The sequence below is a fragment of the Dioscorea cayenensis genome, chromosome 12 (genome assembly GCF_009730915.1).
Source record: "Dioscorea cayenensis subsp. rotundata cultivar TDr96_F1 chromosome 12, TDr96_F1_v2_PseudoChromosome.rev07_lg8_w22 25.fasta, whole genome shotgun sequence".
NCBI lineage: Eukaryota > Viridiplantae > Streptophyta > Magnoliopsida > Dioscoreales > Dioscoreaceae > Dioscorea > Dioscorea cayenensis.
The window spans coordinates 16,302,557-16,325,693 of record NC_052482.1 but is presented as its reverse complement, the minus strand read 5'-3'; the positions used below and the strand labels follow the sequence as shown (position 1 = coordinate 16,325,693).

Genomic DNA, 23,137 nt, shown 5'->3' with positions numbered 1-23,137 from the left:
TACCTTGGACAACCTCTCAAAGACACTAAAACGTCCGACCACCTGTTCGTGTTTTTGTTAAGCGCTTTTGGCACTTCTTTAGCCAAATCTTAGGTTTGCAAACTTTTCCTCATTCACAACGCCAGGTCTGCAACTCTAGGCCTTCTTCTTTGGAAGTTAGACAACGTGTTTTATGGGATCTCCTTCTACGAGCCGTTCTATAGAATATCTTGCTGGAAAGAAATAGAAGAATCTTTAAATCCCTTGTTTTTCCTCACTTTTCAATCATCATTAAAAGTATTCATATGCTTCTTTCTTGGATTTCTGTAGCCAGCTACACGTAATGGTGTTTCCTAAGAGAGTTATTTCAGAAACTCAAGCACTCCTTGGATTTCCTGAGAGCTAGATTAGAAGACCTTGTCGGCACCACAATCCCCAGTCTTCATTGGAGTGAGCCACTCCACCATTATAGCTGAGTATGACTCTTGTTACCGCATGGTGGACTTTACCGACTAAGCTGTTTCTTTTCATCTATTTTTGCTTTCTTTCAGCTTGTTGGTTTAGGCTAGCATCACCTCTGGTGGCTGTTTTCCAGTTTTATTTTACCTTTTGTCTTTTTGTTCTTTTTTTTTAACTACCGTCTTGTACGCTGTGTGTTTGTGTGTTTTATTTTTGTCGTGTCGTTGTTTTATTTTTGCTTTTATTTTCAATAAATTAGTGGTTTATCCACTTTCCTTAAAAAAAAAATCATAGAGCCAATTTTCTTTCATATATGATGTGAATTCTTGTTATTTATTTAGTGGTTTATCCATTTTTTTTTAAACCTAAATTAATTCCACTCTTCTTTTAGTATGTTTTGAGAGTTATTATTTTTTTCTTTTTTCTGTTTTTAAATTTGAGAGTCTAAAAGGAAAATATAAGAGTTCATCTTTTTTATTAAATTTTTAAATTAATTTTTATGATGAGGATATATAAGCAAATACAAATGCTATCTATGGGCTATAAATCGGAAATTATCCAATTCTTACATGGCTTATAAGCAAAATTTTTCTCTATATGTTAATACCAAAGTTTTTAAGGGGCTCAATTGCAAAAGTTTCTTTATATTTATATATTTTTTAATTCATTGTAGCGGTTTCTCGGTGGAAGTTTGGCAATGGCTGCCACAACGTCGTCTGCTCCAGAGGACGCTCCCACGCAAGCAAACGCTCACTTTGCGGCGCCTCCGGCGACCGTGAACGGAGGAGAAGATGGCTTCGACGCCGCACCGCTGCCTATCGAGAGTCTGCGGCACCGAATCAACGAAATCGTCTCCAAGGTCGATGAGGTTTGCTCTAATCTCTCTATTATCTAAATTTATTGGTTTTGATGTATTTATGGTGTTATGGGATTCATGATTTGGTTGATCGAAGTTGGAGCGGAAGGTGGATAAGATTGCCAAATTCTATGCCAATGATAGCAAGGATAAGAAGCTGGCCTTGAAGAGCTCCAGGAATCAGGCTTTGAAAGACAAGGACGGCGAAGAGAGAATGAGGGATCTCATGCGGCAGTTTGGCACGATAGTGCGCCAGGTCTGGTTGAAAATTTTAGTATTACTTCACTATGAATTGCAGGCTGAGAGAGAGAAACAATGTCTTTGGATGCTTAATTGTCTTAAAATATGATTTCAATAAGGCTCAATGTTGTGATTTTCTATTTAATTGATTATTGTATTAGATTTTAATCTTAGAATTATGATGCACGAATAATCTTCTAGTTTTGGATATCTAGGGTTTTAGAAATAATCTGTGTATCTGGTTAGGAATCTTTGGAACTGAAGGAATGTGGATTTTCTTGATTAGTTTTAGTTAGGTACGAAACAACCTCCATGAAGGAGAGTAGATTAATATGAAGAATATAATGATGAAAGTAACAAGACATGGGAAGAGAAACAAGTGCAATGGATTTCTTTGCTTTAAACAAGGTTGTATTTTTATGCATGATAACAAGAAACTCATGTTTATATATAATGACAAAACTTGCACTTTATTAATCTGCATAACCATGATTGACTTAGGGTAATTTACTCTGTTTAAACTACACTTCTAAGAAATCTATATGTTATGACTTATGTTCAAGGTTATTAAGCACTTTATAAATAAATAACATAAAATAAATATATGGGAAGATATCGTCCTAATGTTTCATTACATGAGTTGTTTCACTTATTTGTTGGTTAGAGCTCAAGTTGGCTTTCATAAGTCTGGAACTCAAATCCACCCAATAGGCTTTTGTCAGTTGGCATGATTTTGAATATACATATAGTTGTCACAAAGTTATACGGATATTTTATCACAACCATTCTAGGGATATTATATATAGAAACTCACTGATAGACATGTTCATTAACTAATATTTTTCTTAAAGAGATTTGTGAAAGTTTTTACAACCATGGAATGATGTGACTAACAAGAATGCAAAATGGTTTAAAGGAGCATTTTCTTGTTTTCAATAAAAAATAAAAAGAAAAAATAGCTTTAAGCTTGCCTTTCCATAGTTTCTTATTTAGTATGGTCATTATAGTGAACCACTAAGTATTTAAAGTTACAGGTTATATTCAATTTGAATTTTTAAAGGTTCTCCTTTCTATTTGTAGCATTTAGAAGGGTGGACAACAGGCTGATGTAGAATATTCTTTCTTGTTTTTCAGGCCTTTCCTGTTCTCTGTTTTGATCCATATGAGTGCATTTTCTAGTAACAAAGGCTATGCCTATGATCTTATAGGTTAGGCAAGTGAGTAGTTAGCAATCTAAAAATTTATTTTGTCAACATGGGAACTAAGATTTGATAGGAAGCTTTTGCGTATAACTCTCTGAGATCCTTTTTGTTTGCATATGTAACTCCTTGAAATCTGCACCATATGCAGCCAAATACCTAGCATGATTTACTACCCTACACCCTAATTAAATCATGTGAAGTTATAACTTGATATCTGTAGGTACTATGTGCACACTTTATATATGCTCTTAATTTGATTCTTGGGTAGTTAGAAATTTCCATTATATATAAGTATGTCTTTTTGTATTCACATAATAATGATATGAAGTTTACTTTTGATGATTGATTACTGATTGCTGGGCTTGATTAAGAAGCATAGTGGTGTTACGTGGGATACCTTTACATGTACTTATGCAAGTAAGATGCAGACTTTGGATTTGGTAAGAGATAAGGAAAGGGAGTAAAGGAGAAGAAGGTTAATATGTGAAAAATTTTAACAAATAAAGTTAGAGTGAATATTCTTGTAATATTCCTGACTCCCCTTTGAAATCTCTTAACTATGGGGAGTTTTTGCAATTAGGGTGGTGATGCCACAGAGATGAATGAAAGTTTGTATTGCTCAACTCAATTAAATTAGAACAATTTTTGCAGTTAATTGTTTATGTGATTTTCTGTTTAGATGAAATACATTCATTTGGCAAGGCTTAGAAATTGGCATTATTTATGATTTCCATATATCTATGTCTCTAATGTTTAAATTATGAATATCTCCAGATCTCACAACACAAGTGGGCTGATCCATTCAAGGAGCCGGTAGATGTTGTAAGCTATGGTCTGCATGACTACTATGATGTAATGCATCTACTTTCTTTGTCAAATAGTTCTAAAAAAATCTTCAATATATTTTGTGCCATATATGCTAATATATCAAATATCACTTCTTTTTCTTGATATTGTTTCAGCTTAGTAGTGATTAATATGTAATTGTCAAGAACTTAACTACATATGTTTTGACTTGGGTTATATACAATAAACAACTCTTTGGGGTCACCTTGTCATGTTTATAGATTTCACTTAATATTTTGTTTTACTCCATGGACTTGATCATGGGTATGTCCTATAAATTTTTCCTTAATTAGCACTTCATCTTTTCTTTATAACTTGTATTTTAGTGCTTTCTCATAAATAGTACTTTATTATGGTTGAACTCATCTTTGTCCTATTTGGTTAAGTTCTCATAAATAGTCTTTTTCCTATTTGGTTGGCACATCAGCTTTGTAGTGATCAATATCACTTCTTTAGTGCTTTCTCATAAATAGTACTTTATTACAATTCAAACGTAAAATATATGTCCCAAATGTGTTTTTAGCTGCAAGGGCACACTGACATCTTTGTTAGTTAGGCCTTTGCCTTGATGTGTGACCTTTGCGTTCGAATTCAGTCATATAGAATGGTGTCCTGCTAGTCATATCAATGAGATTACTCTGTTTTTGATAAAATTTTACTAGTCTTTTAATGCTGTTAGACATAAGATGCATCGTATGTTGCATTGAGAAATACATTTGAAAATTTTGAAATGGTTCAGATTATTAAAAAGCCAATGGATTTCAGTACAATTAAGAACCAAATGGAGGCCAAGGATGGTAGTGGATATAAAAATGTGCGTGAAATATATGCTGATGTCAGATTAATTTTCACAAATGCAATGACCTATAATGATGAGAAGGATGATGTTCATGTAATGGCCAAAAGTTTATTGGCTAAATTTGAAGAGAAGTGGTTGCAGCTATTGCCAAAGGTTCTTGCTGAGGTAATAGTTGATAACATACTGCAATTTATGTTTTTGTATCGATGCATGATGCAGCAATTTTTTTTGCACATGAAAAAAGTATTATCCCTTCTCAGGAAAGAAGACAACAGGAGGTGGAGGCGCAAGCCCTTGAAAATATGCAGACTGCTCAAGAGGCTGCTATTGTGAAAATGGCTAGAGCAACAAACAACAGGGTAACTATATTTGGAATTTCTTTTTTTTAGTAAGAATTAGGTGCAACATTGTAACTATTTTAATATACCACCTCCATGGTAAGAGATTTGGTAGTTCACTTCCCTCCCTAATTAGAGGTCAAAGATTGAATATGTGGCTTGCCAACGTTTGTCAAATAAATAAATAAATAAAATAATAAAAATAACAATATGGGTGTAAGCTCTTTTATGCACTGTGTTCCCTTTTTGCAGATGTTTAATGAAGGAATGCAAATTCAGATACAACTGTATTGTTTGCAGGATGGAATTTTTTTTTGAGGAAGCCAACATACTTAAGAAAGGGAAAAAAATTATAATGAGGCATTATTATAACCTGAGGTCTTGGACTACATTGATAAAACATTTGAGTTGACATTATCTGGCTTCCCTATAAGTATGAGTGCTTTTCTTTGTGCTACAAGGGCCCAAGAAGCTCAAACTTTGTGTATACTGCCTGCCTATATTAACGATGAGCATCGGATTGTTTGATTAGATAGAATTACAGTTGCTTTGGCAACCTAACTATCTATTATCTCTTGTTGAGGCTTAGAAATTTTGGTCAGAGAAGTTGTTACATAGTTAGTTATGGAATATTATATGGGGTTAATGCAAGAGTTTACAGGTATGCTATGTGATTGTATGACTGAATGGAGTCCATTGTTGTATGTTCTACTATAATCATGTTTAATTGATATTTAGTATGATACAGTCAGTTATGTTTACTTTATAACATATCTTAGAAGTGGATCTTTATTTTTGTATTTTGGATTGTGGTGTTCATTTGTATCACCATGGATAACTTCTTATTTCTGCCAGTGATTTCGTTCCCTTCCACTTCCTTTCCTGCTGATGATTGCCAAGTGGCTATTATATGATTAATCACAAAAATGGTAGTTTCATTTTTTAAGTTGACTGATATTTGTAAATAAATAAAAATAATTTTGATTAGTTTATCTATGAAGTAGCTATTAGTCATTAGGAATTACTCTTGAAAATTGATAGTGTCTGCAAGTCTTTCCAGAACCACATATCATTTTATTCCCCCAAACAGCATAAAAAAGAAATCATCAGAGATAAGAAAAATCATGTAATGGTTGTTTGATGAAAATTATCAGGTCGTATTCTTCTCTTCAGTTCCAATTTCCAGTGCACTGCCCATATCTGAGAAGTTATGTGCATGCTGCTCAATTGTTGTACATATTTCCTTCTGTTTGTGAACTAAAAAAGTGAATGCTGCCGAGTTCTTTTTAATTTTATTCTAATTTATTTTTGTCTCTGAGCATTCTAATAGCATTAGTTATAAAGGATTTAACCGATAGAATTGAGCCATCTTAAACCAATATAGATCTCAACTTCCGGTAACCACAAAAGCATTTGCCAATATAGTTTAATCAGTCAAAATATTTTTAAAAATATAATATTTATTTGAATTTTGATCATTGTTATTCTATCATTTTCAGCTTGCAGAACTCAATTTGAACTTAGATGAACTAAGAGAAGCAGTGGCCCATAAATGTAGGTAAATCTCTTGAATTTTCCTCCTTTTTCTTGTTACATATGCATCCTAATTCTTACCTAGTCAATAATCAAAATTTAGGGCTATTTGTGTTATTGGGAAGTTAATTTGATTTAAAAAGAAAAAAACTCTCTTTGCAAATAGCTGTCATTATGTATAAATGTCTTAAATTTACATCAACTCCTGACATCAATGAAGAGGGGATATGTAGGCCGATATTTGTTATAAATGGACTAAGGAAATAAAAATTTTTTGGTTTAATTGTACTATTTCTTGGCAGCATGCTTTGTCCCTAAAGTCCAAATTCTGTCCTTAATTGTCACCATAACTAATGCGCTTTCTAGTTCCACAACATCTTGCTTGTGAATTTGCAGAAAGTTGAGAAGGGCCCATCACTGTAAATACCATCATTTTGTCATTGTTAGTCCCTGTTGAGGGTCTATTAGGAATCTCCAGGTGGAGACTCCAGTTATCCATCTTGCGGTAATTGTTTTCTTGATTGGGTTTGCCACCTTTCCTTTGAGGGCCAAGAAGAGTTACCTTTCTGGTTGTCTTTGGCAGTTATAAGTATGAGCTGTTTCTTTTTATAAATGTAGAATTTAGAGAGGTTTTAATGAACCCTTCCAGTATGAAACAAGAAAAAGGAGTTATCAAGAATTATCAAGGTGTTGAGTATATCCTAAGTACTAGAATAATGTAAAAAATTTAGTGAAGACAAACCCATCAGTTGGCTGAGGAGGGAAGGTGTGAGTTTCCCCTAATCCTTTTTTAGGTGAGTAGGCACAATGCAGAATATTAAAATTTAACAGAGAAATGTTTAAAAATGCACTCATGATTATGCTAGTAGAAATGGGAAAAGTGTATTTAAATTTTGGCAAACAATGAATTCCTTAAAATTGCCTTTAGGTGTGTTTCGGATCCCAGATGGAGGGAAATGACCTTAGAATTTTCACAGAAAAAGATGAGGGAAGGCAAGCAAAGAATGCGTGCTCCCTGATAGAAATGATTCAACGGAATGATCCTTGTGTTGCGGCTTGTCGACATGAGACTTTTTGGCAGGCCCAGGTTTGTCCAGCCCTTTGATAGCCTTACATATGACAGGTGATCCTTGGGTTGCGGCTTGTGGACATGAGACTTTTTGGCAGGCCCAGGTCTGTCCAGCCCTTTGATAGCCTTATCTATGACAGGAGCTACCTATGTCTTTGATGAATTTTTCCTGACCATACAATTCTCCTAATCCCTCTCTTTTAACAGTCAGAAGGAGGATTCTCTTTATTTGAAACTTGGTCTTATTTTCATTTATAAGCACTACCTTCAAGGCTTGAGGATTTTTTAGCCAAGTGTTGTAATACTGCCATGATGATACAGATAGTCAAACTATTGCCCATCTGTTTACTTTTAGATCATGACTCTCTGAAGTCCCTACCATTCCCAGGCCTGAAGTAAAATAATTGTGAGGCCTCTTTTAAGTTGCTTTGGTTAATTTCTGCCACACTTTGGGCTGGTTTGCCAATAATATAGAAGGCATCTGTGTTAGAGTTACATGACAACAGATGTAAAATTGCTTTCTATTTGTTTCTTTTTCTAACTTCACACTTTGCATTAGAAAACAATGTACTTGCTAACTAAAGTTTTCTGCCAAGGCTAGAAGTATTGACTTCTCTGCGTCTTTCTTTTTTGGTGAAAAAAGAACTCTAGTAACTAGAGATTAAGATATTGATAATTGCCAGTTTCTCATCATTTACATTGGGCATTTTAAAACTTTCATGAAATTTTATATGTATCTCTGAGCTTTATAATGATAACAATTGTTCATTTATTCATGATCAGTTCTAACTAAGTTTATAAAATGATCCAGAATGTCGGCAGAAGACAAAAGAAAACTTTGTACAGCATTGAGTTATTTGTCAGATGAAGATCTTGTCAAAGTGCTAGGGATTATTGCTGAGAGCAATCCCAGCTTCCAGGCTATGTCTGAGGAGGTGGACATAAACTTGGATGAACAGGTTAATATTCTGTTTGTCAGATGCCACCTGAAGTTCCTTGCTTGAAATTTTTTCCATTGACTTCCTTATAGATAATTTTCAGCTTCATGAGTTCCATAAGTGATTGAGCACATTCAACATGTTCACTGCACTGAAAAACACTTACTGGTCTAATTTTCTTAGACATCACTGAGCTGTCGTTAGACTCTATAGGACAAATATTTACTGAAGATGGATAATAAAGGTGCCCTAAGTTTTTTTCGTGAGGGACCTTAGCCTTTTAGGGCAACACCTACTTTTATTTAAATTTTTTAATGGTTTGAATTTGTTGATTAACATCCTACTTAGTGGTTAAAGTTGGACTGTTTTTCCATCATTTCTAAGTCAATCTAGTCAGATCCTTTCATGTAATTAGAACTTTGTTTTTCTTTTTTTTTTTTTGCTATTTTTGTTGTAACTGTTAATCACAACTTCAAAATTATTTTGGTGTAGAGTGAAGCAACCTTGTGGAAGCTCAAATTTTTCCTGAAAGACTCAATGAATCTTCAATCGAAAAACCCACCAAGTAACGTTGATCGTAATCGGAACGCAAAGCGCAAGAAGGAGATCTGCCAGGCCCTGGCAAAATTTCCAAAGAGAAAAAGCAAATTGCTTTCATCCGTGTAGTTCATGTATTTAAATGGTTCCTTCATCTGTGATTGATTAGCCCATCTAAGCAGCCATTTTTATTGCCTCAAAACATGTATATCCTTCTGGTGCACTTGTTGTTTCAGGAGTTTCTTTATCTCTGTGAACACTCTAAACTGAACCATGCATTTTCACAAATTAGATGGCATTTTTCTTCTTATTCAGATGTCTTGTCAGTTATCTTAAATTCATGAACAGATTCAAACTTTTGATAAATGAAATGCCATCTCTCTATTACAGGCTGGACTTGATTTTGTTCATTATTTATAACTAATGATAAATAATAATTACAATAATTTAGAAATCAACATGGTACACTTGAGTCAAGTTAGGATAAAACAACCCAAAGTTCTGCTCAGTCCCTGCAGGTTTTTGATCTTCATTGAACAAAGCAAACACATAGACATCCAACCCCTTCCCAGGTCTCTTCGGCGTGCCAGCATTACTCTTCCCATGCGCCACAACATTCTTATTATAAGTCAATGCATTCTCAACACTAGCTCCGACAGCACCACCGCCGGAAGGCCACCCGGTCTCCGACACCACCAACCCCACAGCTCCACCACTTTCCACCTTCTCTATTGCCGAATACATAGCATCAACTACAGCATCAAAAAGGTTCATGTATGACAGCTTTCCGTCAATTACCGGAGGCTTCGTCGCCGTGAACAATGCGTAATCCAAGCTCACGTCCTTCGGGTTGCCGGAGTAAGCGAAGTAAGGATATACATTGACGAGGAGTGGTGTTTGTTTGGCTGCCAAGAAGGAGATGATTGGGCCCATGATGGGGAGTGATGATTCTGAGAAAACTGATTGAGAAGGAGGAAAGGAAACTCCGAGCACACCGGTGGGGACCACGGTGGTGACCGGAATGGAAAGACCAGCTGCAGTGAGTGCTGTTTGGAGGTTTTGCATGGCGGGAAGGATAAATTGACCTGTTGCTATGTCTCCGGGAATGACCTCGTTGCCGACGGTTATGTACCGGAAGGTGACGGAGGTGGTGTGAGGGATGACATTGGTTGCTACCCAGGTTTTGGCGAAGTCTGCGTCGGTGCCGAGTGGTTGGACGTCCTGGTTGAGTGTGCCGAGGATGACGGTGATGCCAGAGCCATGCAGGGCTTGTAGTGCAGCTTGATTTGGGTCGAACAGACGTAAGTTTTTGATGTTCTTGGATTTGCAATGTGATATCACTTGATCTGGTGGTGGAATGTTGTCTCCTATCATTCCGTAGTTCACTCCTGTCAGTTGTGCTCCTGCATTGTTTGTGATTTGTTGATGTTATTGCTAAGGACTTCTTACTTGGTGTGTGTGTCTCATATATCATATGAAATTTACATAACCATATTGGTACGTAAATATGATGGAAGCAAAAAAATAAATAAATAAATAAATAAAAGTCTACCTGCAAGTGTTGTGATGGTTGAGAGAAATATAAGCATGAGAAATGGAGAGATGGTGGAGAGTTGACAACAAGAATCTTCCATTGATTCCAAAGTATAGTTCACTGCAACAAAGCACACAGGATTAATAAGTTTTATGTAACACATTAGTATCATGAGGAAGAAGAAGTAGTTATAAACTTATAATTTATTACATGAAGAAAAAGAAGAGGAAGGGTTGGTGACCAGAAGCTGTAGACTAGTTTCTTGGAGTGATCTCTATTTAAGGGTTGAAATGTTGACCAAAAATGGAATGATACTGAAATGGATTTGTTTTTTTTGTTTGGTGCCATGAAATTTCCTTAAATTCATCAATTTGGATAAGAGTAATGCTATATAGCTGAAATGGATTTTGTAACTGTCCATCCAAAAATGGATGGACAGCTACAAAACTGAAGGAAATAATTTTAAAATATATTTATTTAGTAATTGAAAAAAAAAAAAGTTTAGATATGAACAGTATAAGGGGGAAATTTATGTTCATTTAGAGGATTAATTAAGGAATTAATATTTATTTATTTTCCTTTTTTTTATGGCTTGTCTTTATTCACCAATTTTTGTGTTAAAATTATTTGGTAGGATATTTTTTACAAAATGCCTCTTGCATTTAATTAATACCAAGAACATTGTAGAAAATAAGTCAAAATTATTCTGTTTTAAACAATTTTCAAGAGTTACTAAATTTATTGCAGCAATATAAATAAGATTTTAATGTGAATAATGGTGAATAAATCCAATTAAAATTGTTACTGTTTTGCACTTGAGAATATATGGCAAGATTGTGATGTCCTTAAGTTAAAATATATGGGACTTTATTCCTGCAAATTCCCTAATAAATAAAAACATTAATAATAATAACAATAACAACAACAAAGCAACAGAAAGATGTAACGCGACCAGATTTTGATCCATTGGCGATCGGGATCACTGCGTAGGGGTGTTCGCGCCGAGTGTCGGCGTGGGCTCACGAGTTCGATCCTCATCTCGCGCGAGATGAGAGTGCGGTTACGTGAGTGGCGGGCTCCCACGTGTTCGTCTCGAGTTCGTGACATTGTCGCTTTTCTAAAAATATATATATATATATATATATATGCAGGACATCTTTGTATCCTCAGGTTATTAACTTATTATCAGGACATTGATAACATATGTACTTAATCACTGGCTGTTCTTTGGATTTTTGTGAAAATATATTAAAAAATAAATAGCTTCATTGGTTTATTTATTTATTTATCAATCAAATCAATATGTAAAAATTTCATTTGGTTCATGAATTTATTTAGGAGTAAGAATGATCAAACATGCATGGCCTTTGCCAAATCTTGTAACGAGTTTAATACTAGGATTGGAAACTTTTCAATGGTTATTCCCTTAATGCTTAAAATAAATAAAAAATGAATGATAAGAAAAAAAAATACAAAGTGATAATTAAACATATTGACTATGGGATCACAAAATGAGAAGGATGATAATAATATATCTCATTACACTGAGGTTACTCACTCATAGAAAATTATCTTGAAATGACGAAAGTTATTGTGAATTTTTTTTTTTTTGAATAATTATTGTGAAATTTTAGCAAACTATATCAGATAAATAAATAAAATAATAATTTTCAATTAAGAATAAATGGTCAATTTATTCTATACTGGATAACTTGAGGTAAATATATTTTAAATGTAGAAAAAAAACTTACTTGTATAGTAAACCCAATAGAGTTTTCTATAAATGATAAATATATAATTGACAAATATGAACAAACAAGTGAAGAATTAACTCCAGTGGTGCTCTCACGATGCCAACGGCGTATGCAATGTCTGGCCTCTTGTTCACCAAGTATATCTCAGACTGCTAATAATACTACGGTACGGTAGAAGGTTGCATCAACAAGTGAATAATCACTCTTCTTGCTCAACTTGATTCTTGGGTCCATGGGGGTTTGACATGAATTACAATCAGTCATTCCAGTCCTCTCTAATATCTTTGATGTATATCCTGATTGACACAATGAAATCCCATGTGAGGTTGCATCAACAATGCTTCTCGCAATTCTCCTTGAATTCATCTTTTTCTTGTCAAATTTCTTCAGGTTTTGGTCACTGTTAACAGCTCAGGAATTCCATTTACTTAACTGAAATTAAGTCTAACTTCACTGGAAAGAAAGAGAGATGATTGTTCCATATATAATTACGACATATATAATGAAACATGGAACCATTAATAAAAACTAACTTCAGTAATTCGGGATTTCGAAAAAGTGTTCCAAACACAGTGTCATCATCGCCATAAAAGAAAAATTAAAAATTGATCAACTACATCATAGACTGGAATATTTCGGTCTTAAGAACTAATACTGAAAAGTGATTGAAACCTTGACAAGCAAATGCAGCAGTATACAACTCATAGAAATACCATGTAAAACTTGGCTAAAAATACAATTATTTCATAAATTAGCCACAACAATGACTTGTATTTGCATGTTATAAATCGTTAACTGTAAACAGTAAGTTTCTTACCAATCTTGTACAGATATATAAAATGTGGGAAGCTGATAACCAACAAAAAATAAACAACAGAAGGTTTGGTAATTCTGAAAGCTACACAAAATCTATGAATTATATGCAAAGTGGATATTAAAGAATGAACAAAACAAGTTATCTCTATTCAAACATCTAACTTTTCATCCAAAACTGGAATTTATTCATCGCATACAAGAGCATTTGAGCAAAAGATATGTTTTTTATAGTAATAATACAGTACCGAGCAACAAGTTCTTCATAAAAACACCAATGATCCTACATTAATTAATGGTACTCACTAGCTAGAAATAGAAGGAATGAATCGAAATGCATTCGCTGCTAATTACTCTGAAATCTATGGAAAAACACCGAAGCTCATGATAAAAAAAAAATGCATATAATGCAGTTCCACGGAAAAAAAAAAAGGACGTTGCATCCCAATGGGAAGCTTTCTTAAAAGACAAGCAGCAATTCATAGAAGCTTAATATAGTTCTAAATACGAAAACTTAATCCAAGTTCCCTCCGAGGTAGTTTATTCTTCATCTTCACCTATTTGTTCTCCAGTTATTATTTCCTCATGTATCGCCTGCATGGCACCTTCAAATTCTCATTTTTGTAGCAATCGCACTCGTCTCTCTTCTTGCCATCTGGAATAGACTGTTGCAAATCTTCGTTCTTGGCCTTCCCGAAAAGAATAAAATGAATCTTGCTGATTATAAATAACAGCATCGTGATCAACCACATCAATGTAAGCATCAGGATCAGGTAAAGGAATGTGACAGGGTAGTCCATTTATCGTCGCCCAGTAACGCGTCTTTGCATTCTTGAAAGCATCTTCTCCGGCCGAATCATCCCAATTTTCCACCTTTTCATAAATTGTCAACCTTTTCTTAGCTTCACATATTTTTTCCCATGCCATCATGCACACTTTAGTGCAAAATTGCTTTACCCACAAAGGAACCAATGGCCATGCATGCAGCTTCTGAAACAGAAAAATGACGGCAAAATAATGTAACAGTTATGAATATGCAAAATCTAAATTTCAAAACAAAAAACTTTTCTGATAGGGAAATTGTTTCCACTTTGATTGAAGCCTGCCCAATCAAATTTATCATCAGATTACTCCATGAAAGAATAATTAAGTGATTACAAAATATCGATCCTCAAAGGAAAATAAAGAAGAGACATTTTCATGCTTTATCTAATTAACAAGATAGAGTACATAGCAAATGCACTGAGAAACAAGATGTAATAACAACAATAAAGAAATTTATGCATTTGGAAAAATACGCAGAAATAATTTTCGAAACCGCTTTTGAGAAAGCATATAAAATAAGTTGAGTAACGGTTAATCACTTAATCATTAATCCACCTCAGATTGCCATTTTAGAAAACCATATGGAATTAATTCTTGTTAATCTCCCTCTAATTTTGCAGTTTACTTGTTTCATAGAACATAGATTCACCCATCAAAACTAGAATGGAATAATGAACTCGAAAACGACAAGGAGATTGAACTTGTTAGTCCTGTGAAAATTAAATATATAGACGCATAATATTTAAAAAAGGAATGAAAACAAAATAAGCAAACACCATAAAACACAAATATAGAATGCTCAATCTGATCCAACAAAGGATTAGCATCATGCAACACAGATAACTCCAAAGAATAAACCACATCACAACTATCATAAAACACATGAAACCTACGCAGAAAAAATAAATCGACCTGCAAAGCTAAGTGAAAATTCAGCAAACTCAAAAACTCTTGGGGGGAAAATTCAAGATCTGAAACCCAAAACTTCAACTTCTACCATTCTTCCAACACAAACAGCTTCCTACCATCCTCCAAGCAGCATCCCAAACCAAAACCAAGAACAATTACACATTCCAATTAATACACAAGATCAAGATTCTTCTTATTTTCTATAAGAAAAATGAACAACAAAGCATGACAGTAACCAAGTAAAATTAACACAGAAACAAATAAAAGAAAAAACTAATCATTTGATTGAAAAAATGCGGACCACAAGGAACTGATTGCCGTCGCTGAAAACTAGGCAGGGGCGGCAATGAGAGCCTAGGCCTGCCCTCCATTTGCATGGCCTGCTCCCAAGATCTCTTCCTCTCCCTACCCATCTCTCATTCACATCCTTCTCCTCTATTCAGTCATTATATAAAGAAATAACAATTAAAGCTTTCCACCAATATAAACTAAACAAAAACATTTGTTCCACAGATTCAAAGGGCTTACAGTCAAAAAAAGAAGATATTTTTCCCTCTAAAGAAAGAATGATTCATTGGATATCTCAAGAATGTCTTGAATAGGTAAAAAGCCAATCATATTCTTAATCTTTCATATACTTTTGAAGAAGAAGGTGATTTAACAAGAGGCTCTTATCTAAATGGTGAAAAACACAAACTTCAGCATTTTTTCCCTTGGTAGATTTCTCTAATTTAGAGGAACATGCAGTAACTCAAAACTTCTTGAATGAAGAACTACATATTTGAACCAATGCTTTCTTTTCTGCTTCAGATGTAGTCTGAAGAAGCATAGCTTGTGGAACTTCAATATTCACATTAAAACATAAAAAACTATGATCGGCTACAGAGACGGAATACTTCAGTCTTATTCATTTGGGCGAAAAAAAGGAAGCACTATAACTGAGAAGAAATGTGAGATTGATGTGTGGAACAATTCACGATGATAATTGCAATAATACAGCTAACAAACTCAAAAAACAAACATGATGACTCTGGCTGAAATTATGATGATTTCATAAACAAAGCGCATTAATAACGAGTTTAATTACATGTTATAATGCAACGATAATTGTTAGTAATAAATTCATACCAATCTTGCACAGATATTTATAAAATGCTGGAGCATCACTATGCTTTCATAGCTTCTTACCAACCTGCCATCCTGCAAAAATAAACAACAAAAGGTTTTGTGATTTTGTAAGCTACTTACAACAGTTAACAAAGAAGAAACAAGTATGTATATTTAAATTGGTTGCAATGTGAGACACGGAATGACAACTAAATGACTGCAAATTGAAATACCTAAAATAATTATGTAGTTTGTACATCAACAAACAAACCATCTACATTCAGAAATATAATAAATTCTAGCAACTGATCGTAAACTTTTCATCCCAAGATGGAAAAAATCATAACAAATTCATCTTGCAAAAGAAATATCTCACAATGATATTATAGCGCCATGCAAATGTTGCTGCATGCTGAAACTGTTAATGGTTCCAAAAACAAGCAGGCATGCAAAGGGATGGTATATCATTAAAAAAAAAAAAAGAAATGAGTCAAAATGTACTCAGCTAGAAACTCATGAGTTCCATGGACAAACACCAAAGCTTATGAAAAAAATATGTATATGTAATGGAGAGTTAACTACTAACGACAAAACGATTACAGATATTACTTGGAGAGGAATGCATTTATTGCATCTCAAGTGATGCTTTATTAAAAGACAAACAGAGAAATGAATTCAAAAACAAGAACCAAGAAATACAAAGACACTTAATATAAACTTATAATCCAAAGCCTAATACCAAACAAGCAGATAAAGTTCCCTCCAGGCAGTCTATCATTCATCTTCCTCTGCTTGCTCTCCAGCTATTCATTCCTTGCTTCAGCATGGTAGCTTTAAATTCGCCTGTCTTGAGTTGTTGCAACCTCCCTAGAGTGATCTTTACCACTCAAGTTTGTATTATTCTGACCAGATCTGCCATGTTGTGCATTGCCATGACCAAAATTCACTGCATTGCTTAAATAATTCGGTCTATTGGCAAAGTTACCATACCCATCATTATTCTCCTTCTGACAAAAATAAAATGATGCATTTCCATGATAAACATCATTTAATGGGACTGTAGAGTTCTGCTCAGTCCTCTTGTTAAGAGTGGGAACTTCATCAACTGGTCCATCAGCTAAAACGGGTTGATCCACTAAAAGAAAATCCCATCCACCACTTGAATCTTCTTCACTAACTGCACTTGGCAGGTTGCTCAACTCCTCCAGCAACAGAGGATCAAGAACAGGATCATGGTCGATGACATCATTGTAAGCATCAGGATCAGGTAAAGGAATATCACAGGGTAGTCCATTTATCTCTGCCCAGTACCGAGCCTTTGCATTATGAAAAGCTTCTTCTCCTGCTGAATCATCCCACTTTGCCACCTTTTCATACATGGCTAACACTCTGTTCTTTTCGCATATTGTTTCCCATGGAATGAAGCACACTGAAGCGCAAAATTGCTTTTCCCACAATGGAATCGATGGCTGCCAAGATTCTGAAACAGAAAAAGGAAAGGGTAAATTGGAAGACATAAAAGCAACAAAACTATTAAACAATTATAAAATATAGAAACTTGATGACAAGGAAACCACAAGGCCAAATGGAGACATTTGCAGCTTGTTCTATGAATAAAAAGATAGAAAACATCATTGTTAATGCAGTGCGCAAAGAAAAGCATGGAAATATGCTTATATAAATCTAGGATGGAAATAATATAATATTCATAAAGAACACTGCCTAAACTCCCTTTGAATAATATGAATCTGCAGCCTTGGTCCACCGCTCAAAAGACGTAATAATAGCAAATAAAGAAATCTACGGATTCAGAAAAAAAAATGCAGAAATAATGTTCTAAAATACATTTGAGAAAGTAAATTAAAGAAGTTGAAAAAAGCAGAGACAACTGAATCGAAGTTTACTTAGCTTATTCCTTATCCCACCGAACACCCAAACTGTATCTGGAATAAATTCATCAAATTTATTCCCTTGGCGTTACCATTTTTAGAATGTCAGATGGAATCATGAATATGCTGTGACTATTCAATTTCTCACCAAACAAGTACCAGATTCTTAGTCTTCATGGAATTTTGTCGTTTACTTGTTTTATACTATAAAGACACACCCATCAAAAAAAAGAATGGAATAATGAACATGAAAACGACGACAAGATTAGAGAAGACAGCATTAATAAATAAATGCATATAAAATAGGCAGACACCAAAAATAACAAACGCTTAGCATCATGCAACACTAATAAATTATAAAAAGAATAAACACATTACAACTAACAGAAAGCATGCGGGAACTCCATAGCTTCCTCAAAACACATATACACATACACATAAAAAGATTCAAGAGAACTTCGAGTTGGAGTGGCAAGAAAATGTCTGAAGAACAATTTCCAGTGGAAGAAAAAATTGATCTAGACCATCATCTAATTGAACAATCCAATCATCTCTCGAAACCATTATCCAATTCTAATTCAAAAGAAACCAACTACTTGAAGCAACCTACATAATTCAAAAACCAACATGCAAAGATAAATGAAAATCCAGCAAACAGAAAAACATTAAGAACAATTAGCAACTGAGATCTGAACCAAAACCTATCCTTCTTACCATCTATCCCACAAAAAACATACCAAACTCCAAACAACATCTCAAATCAAAACCAATAACAACAACAGCATTCCAATATAAAATCAAGTTCAATATTAAAATGTATCTGTGACAACAACCAAGAAAATTAGCCATAGAAGAAACACATAAAAAACTAATCTTTTTGAGCAAAATAAATACCAGACTGAAAAGGTTGCTTAGGCTGATGGGATGGAGACAGGAAGCTAGTTCCAAGCCTGCCCCTCAGGTAGCTGCCCTCCTCCTGGAATCTCTTCCTCTCCCCACTCATCTCTCCCAAGTTGCATTCCCCTTCCCCACTCTTCACTCAATAAATAAAGAAAAAAAAAACATTTAAGACTTTCCATAAGCAAAAAACTCACCAAAATTACTCTTTTTTTAAGATTCCAAGAACCTACAATTAAAAAATATCCCTCCAAAAAAGAAAAAATGATCAATTGACTTCCTTAAAAGTATGTCTTGAACTCACCCTACCATCCATGGATATCAAGCAACCTGAATGGCGAGGAACCTAAAGCTTGTCATTTAATAATCCAAATGTATGCTTCATACTTCATTTACACTTTTGAAGAGTATAGTGATTTAATTAAGAGAAACTCGAAATTAAAAGCTGAAATTTATTAGAAAAGAGAGCATTCTATCCTGACAAGATGTTGCTCCTATAGCATTTTTTCCTTGGTGGATCTCACTAATTTAATAGAAATTTTGGACCTTTGAGAACTACCTAAAGGAACATGTAACAATCCAATAGCGTCCACATTCAAAGCCCTTCTGAGAAACTTATGTGTGCTTGACACATGGAACTTCACAATAATACTTGCAAAATATAATATATTCTTAAACATGACATTTCAACCACAAGTAGTATTTGCATGTTGTATTGTAATAACTGTTAGCAATAACCTCTTACCAATATTGTCCAGATATTTAGAAAATGCAGCATTATTCACCATGTTGTGTGCTGCATGGTTTGTGCTTTCATTACTTTTTACCAATCTGCAAACCTGCAAAAATAAACAACAGAGAATTTAGTAATTTCATAAGCTACTTAAAACCGTTAATGAAGAGGAACAGAAGTTCAAATATTTCAATTGGTTGCAGAATGGATAATGGAGAGCGAGCCCATGATGCCTAACATTGCCTTATAAGACAAAAAAAAAAGAGCAAATTAAAACACAACTAGATGGCAACCCTTTGAAATCTTTATTATAATTCTATAGTTTACATATCACCAAAACAAAGTATCTGCATTCGAAATTCTAATAAATTATAGTAACAGATCAGTAACTTTTCATCCCAACATGAAAAAAAAAACAAATTCACCTCACAAGATAGCACTGAGCAATTGTTGCAGCATCCTGAATAAATCCATCATAAGAACATACATGAATTTAAGTGGATGGTATATCATTAGAAAAAAAAGAAAAAGAAAAAGAATGAGTCAAAATGCACTCAGATAGTTAACTCTGAGTTCCATAGAAACACAAAAATCTTATGATTAATAAATATGTACATAATGCCAATTTAAATGATAATAACAACAAGAAAACAGATATTATCTGTGATTGCTTCTATGCATTCATTGCAATCACAAGAAATACTTTTTTAAAACCCAAACAACAAGATAAAATTAAAAAACATGAATTAAAGAATACATAGAACCTTAATATAACCCTAAAATTAAAACCCTAAAACCAAACAAGTAGATCAGTTCTCTCTGGGTCTGGGGTAGATTGCTTATATGCATAGTTAGTTCTACCCCTTCCCCTACTTGCTCTCCAGCCATTATTTCCTTGGTTATCTCTTGCATGGTACCTTGAATTTGCATGTCTTGAGTTGAAGCGACCTCCCCCATCTCTTCTCTTACCATCTACTCTACGTGGAAGATTGTTCTGATTCTCAGAATACCCACATGAGTTATTCCATCCATTGCCCGATGAGTCATCTTTTCCACCTGCAGAAGTATTATCTTTGCCAGCTCTGTCATGCTGCCTATTGCCATAATCAAAGTTCACAGCGTTATTGACACTGTTTTGTCTATCGGCAAAGTTACCATATCCCTCATTATTTGTCTCCTGACCAGAATAAAATGGCACATTTTCATGATAACCATCATATGACGGGACTGTTGAGTAGTGCTCAGTCTTATTGTTAATAGCGGGGACTTGATCCTCTTCATCACCCCATCCAGTAGCTGGAACAGGCCGATCCGCAAAAAGAAAAGAATCCCATCCACAAGTTAAATCTTCTTCACTATCCACACTTGGTGGCAGCTTGTACAAGTCCTCCACTAGCAATGGATCAATAACAGAATCATAGTCAATCACATCAATGTAAGCGTCAGGATCAGGTAAAGGAATATCACAGGGCAGTCCATTTATCTCTGCCCAATAACGGGTTTTGGCCTTATGGAAAGCTTCTTCTCCTGCTGAATCATCCCACTTCGCCACCCTTGCATACATGGGCAAAACCCGTTGCGTTTCACATATTTTTTCCCATGGAACTAAGCACACAGAAGTGCAAAATTTCTTTTCCCACAATGGAACCGATGGCTGCCAAGCTTCTGAAACAGAAAAAGAGAGAGTATGTTCAAAGATATAAATGTAAAATAATGAATGCACTCTCAGAAGTTCAAAGCTAAAAGCTTTTCACAGATAGGAAGTGTTATTATTTATTCATAAGCCATGCAAACAAATTTATCATAAGATAATGGCATGGAAAGTTCCCATGTATTAATTTTAAAAAAAAAAGAATACGACACCATGCCTAATTAGTTAGACTAAAATAATTATTAAACAATTAAAAAATGCAGATGGTTGAGGATACGAAAACCAGTTGGCTGAATGAAGACATTTGCGGCATAAGCCAACAAAATACTGAGCATGGCAATATGCTTGTATACGTTTCGGAGAGATATAATATAATATTTGTGAAGGCCACTGTCTAATAAACTTCCATTGAATAACAGGAATCTGCAGCATTGGTCCACCACTCACAAGATGTAAAATCAACAATAAAATCTATACATTCAGAAAAAGTCACAGACCTAATGTTCTAAAATGCATATGGAAGTTTATTAAAGAAGCCACGCGTATCAGTGACGACTGAATCCTAAACAGAGTTGACTTAACTTATTCCTTATTCCATCAAACACCAGAGACATAGCTGGAATCAATTCATCAAAATCTTATTCCTCTTTGAATTACCATTTTAGAATGACAGATGGAATCATGAATACATCATGGTTATTCTACTTCTCACCGGCTTTTGCCAAATTCTTACTCTTCACAAAATTTTGCTAGTAGTTAAATCAAGAATGGAACAATAGACAATTGGACACGACGGCAAAAAAGAGATTGAGGTTGTTAGTCATACGAAAAATAAAATACAATGGCGCATACAATTAACAAAGGAATGCAAATCAATTAAAAAGTCATGAAAACACGACAATGTAGAAAGCTCCGATCGGACAAATGATTAGGATCAACCAACAGAAATAAATCATATAAAACATGAACACATTATTGCTATCATAAAACACGCAGCAGGTCAGGTCCATAGATTCCTCAAAATTCTAAATTAAAATAATAATAATAATAACAATATCCAGAGAACTTCAACTTATCTAATGAAAGCAACAATTGATCCAGACCCTCATCTAATGAAACAATCAAATAATCACTCAAAACCATTATCCAATTCCAATACAACTAAAAGCAACTACTCACAAATCTTTACACAGAAATGAACAACAATCAAACTACAAAATGGAAAAAAGAAGCCACAAATATCTGAAGCAAGCCCTTCCCTTTCCAACATCAATCCAACAAGCACATCTCCAAACAGCATCCCAAATCAAAACCAATAACAACAGCACATTCCAATACAAGATCAAGTTTAACAACAGTACAAGAAGATGAACTCATGGCAATAACCAAGTAAAAATAAACACAGAAACACATAAAAATCCAATATTTATGAGAGAAACACAAACCAGAAGGAACATGCTGCTGCTGCTGCTGCTGCTTAGGGTGACTGCGCGGAGGCCGGAAGGTGGGCCCAGGCCTACCCCTCATGTGCCCTCCCTGCTGCCATGATCTCCTCTTCTCCCCACCCATCTCTCCCATCCTTCTTCCCCCTCTTCCCTCACTCAATATATAAATAAAAAAAGATTAAAACTTTCCATAAATAACAAACCCACTAAAAAAAAACACTTCTTTTCACAGATTACAAAAACCTACAATTAAAAAAACAAAAAGGAAAAAAAATTTGTTTTTTATCCCTCCAAAACAAGAACCAATGTCTAAAAGAAAAACATGGTCAGAAATCAGGGCTTTGTGGTACTCTGAAGAACAAGAAGAAACATGTTGGGGCATTTATATTTATATATATATATATTAATTTTCTTTTATATTTTGTATATAAATATATATATTTTTTTTATATAAAAAAGTTGAGAATTTTTTGGTGTCACAAGAACACGTGGCGGGAATTCGTTTTCTCGTTTTTTTCGTTTCTTTTTTTTTTTTCTTCTTTTCATTTCTTTTTTGGAGATGCAAAGCCAAAGAAACACGCCCCCCGGAATGCTTTGTTCGAGGTGACACAGATGTATGATTCTTTATGCATTTGGCCTCTTGTTTTCTTTTAATTACGATTTTGCCATTTAGTGTCTTGTTTGTTGTTGACCATGTCGACATATCTTCCTTAGATCATAAAACTGTGGGTTCGTTTTTGTTTGCGGACCCCTGCAATACTAAAAAATTGTCTATGTGCCTTGT

The 23,137-nt window shown here is 34.4% G+C and overlaps 3 protein-coding genes across 6 annotated transcripts; 1 reads left to right on the top strand and 2 right to left on the bottom strand.

Moving 5' to 3' along the window:
- The first annotated feature begins 1,125 nt into the window (after nucleotides 1–1,125).
- Nucleotides 1,126–9,183, top strand: LOC120273977 (transcription factor GTE6-like). The gene is made up of 8 exons (XM_039280724.1): nucleotides 1,126–1,306; nucleotides 1,392–1,550; nucleotides 3,511–3,588; nucleotides 4,322–4,546; nucleotides 4,642–4,740; nucleotides 6,219–6,277; nucleotides 8,133–8,280; nucleotides 8,752–9,183. Exons 1-8 carry the CDS (start codon nucleotides 1,136–1,138, stop codon nucleotides 8,923–8,925), a joined length of 1,113 nt encoding a protein of 370 aa, XP_039136658.1. The 5' UTR covers nucleotides 1,126–1,135; the 3' UTR covers nucleotides 8,926–9,183.
- A 44-nt stretch (nucleotides 9,184–9,227) lies between these two features.
- Nucleotides 9,228–10,469, bottom strand: LOC120273978 (putative glucan endo-1,3-beta-glucosidase GVI). Its single transcript, XM_039280725.1, has 2 exons — nucleotides 10,349–10,469; nucleotides 9,228–10,199 (listed from the first exon to the last, which is right to left on the bottom strand). Exons 1-2 carry the CDS (start codon nucleotides 10,428–10,430, stop codon nucleotides 9,244–9,246), a joined length of 1,038 nt encoding a protein of 345 aa, XP_039136659.1. The 5' UTR covers nucleotides 10,431–10,469; the 3' UTR covers nucleotides 9,228–9,243.
- Nucleotides 10,470–13,767: 3,298 nt separating this feature from the next.
- On the bottom strand, nucleotides 13,768–22,721 carry LOC120274026. Of its 4 annotated transcripts, XM_039280771.1 has the most exons (7): nucleotides 22,354–22,721; nucleotides 20,175–20,922; nucleotides 19,270–19,363; nucleotides 18,522–18,660; nucleotides 16,478–17,218; nucleotides 15,760–15,831; nucleotides 13,768–13,887 (listed from the first exon to the last, which is right to left on the bottom strand). In XM_039280771.1, exons 1-3 carry the CDS (start codon nucleotides 22,484–22,486, stop codon nucleotides 19,348–19,350), a joined length of 897 nt encoding a protein of 298 aa, XP_039136705.1. In that variant the 5' UTR covers nucleotides 22,487–22,721; the 3' UTR covers nucleotides 13,768–13,887; nucleotides 15,760–15,831; nucleotides 16,478–17,218; nucleotides 18,522–18,660; nucleotides 19,270–19,347. The 4 variants fall into 4 exon arrangements, with proteins under 4 accessions (XP_039136705.1, XP_039136704.1, XP_039136703.1 ...); XM_039280770.1 differs by lacking the exons at nucleotides 13,768–13,887; nucleotides 15,760–15,831 and having other exon boundaries at nucleotides 16,301–17,218; XM_039280769.1 differs by lacking the exons at nucleotides 13,768–13,887; nucleotides 15,760–15,831; nucleotides 16,478–17,218; nucleotides 18,522–18,660; nucleotides 19,270–19,363 and having other exon boundaries at nucleotides 19,782–20,919.
- Between the last annotated feature and the right edge of the window lie 416 nt (nucleotides 22,722–23,137).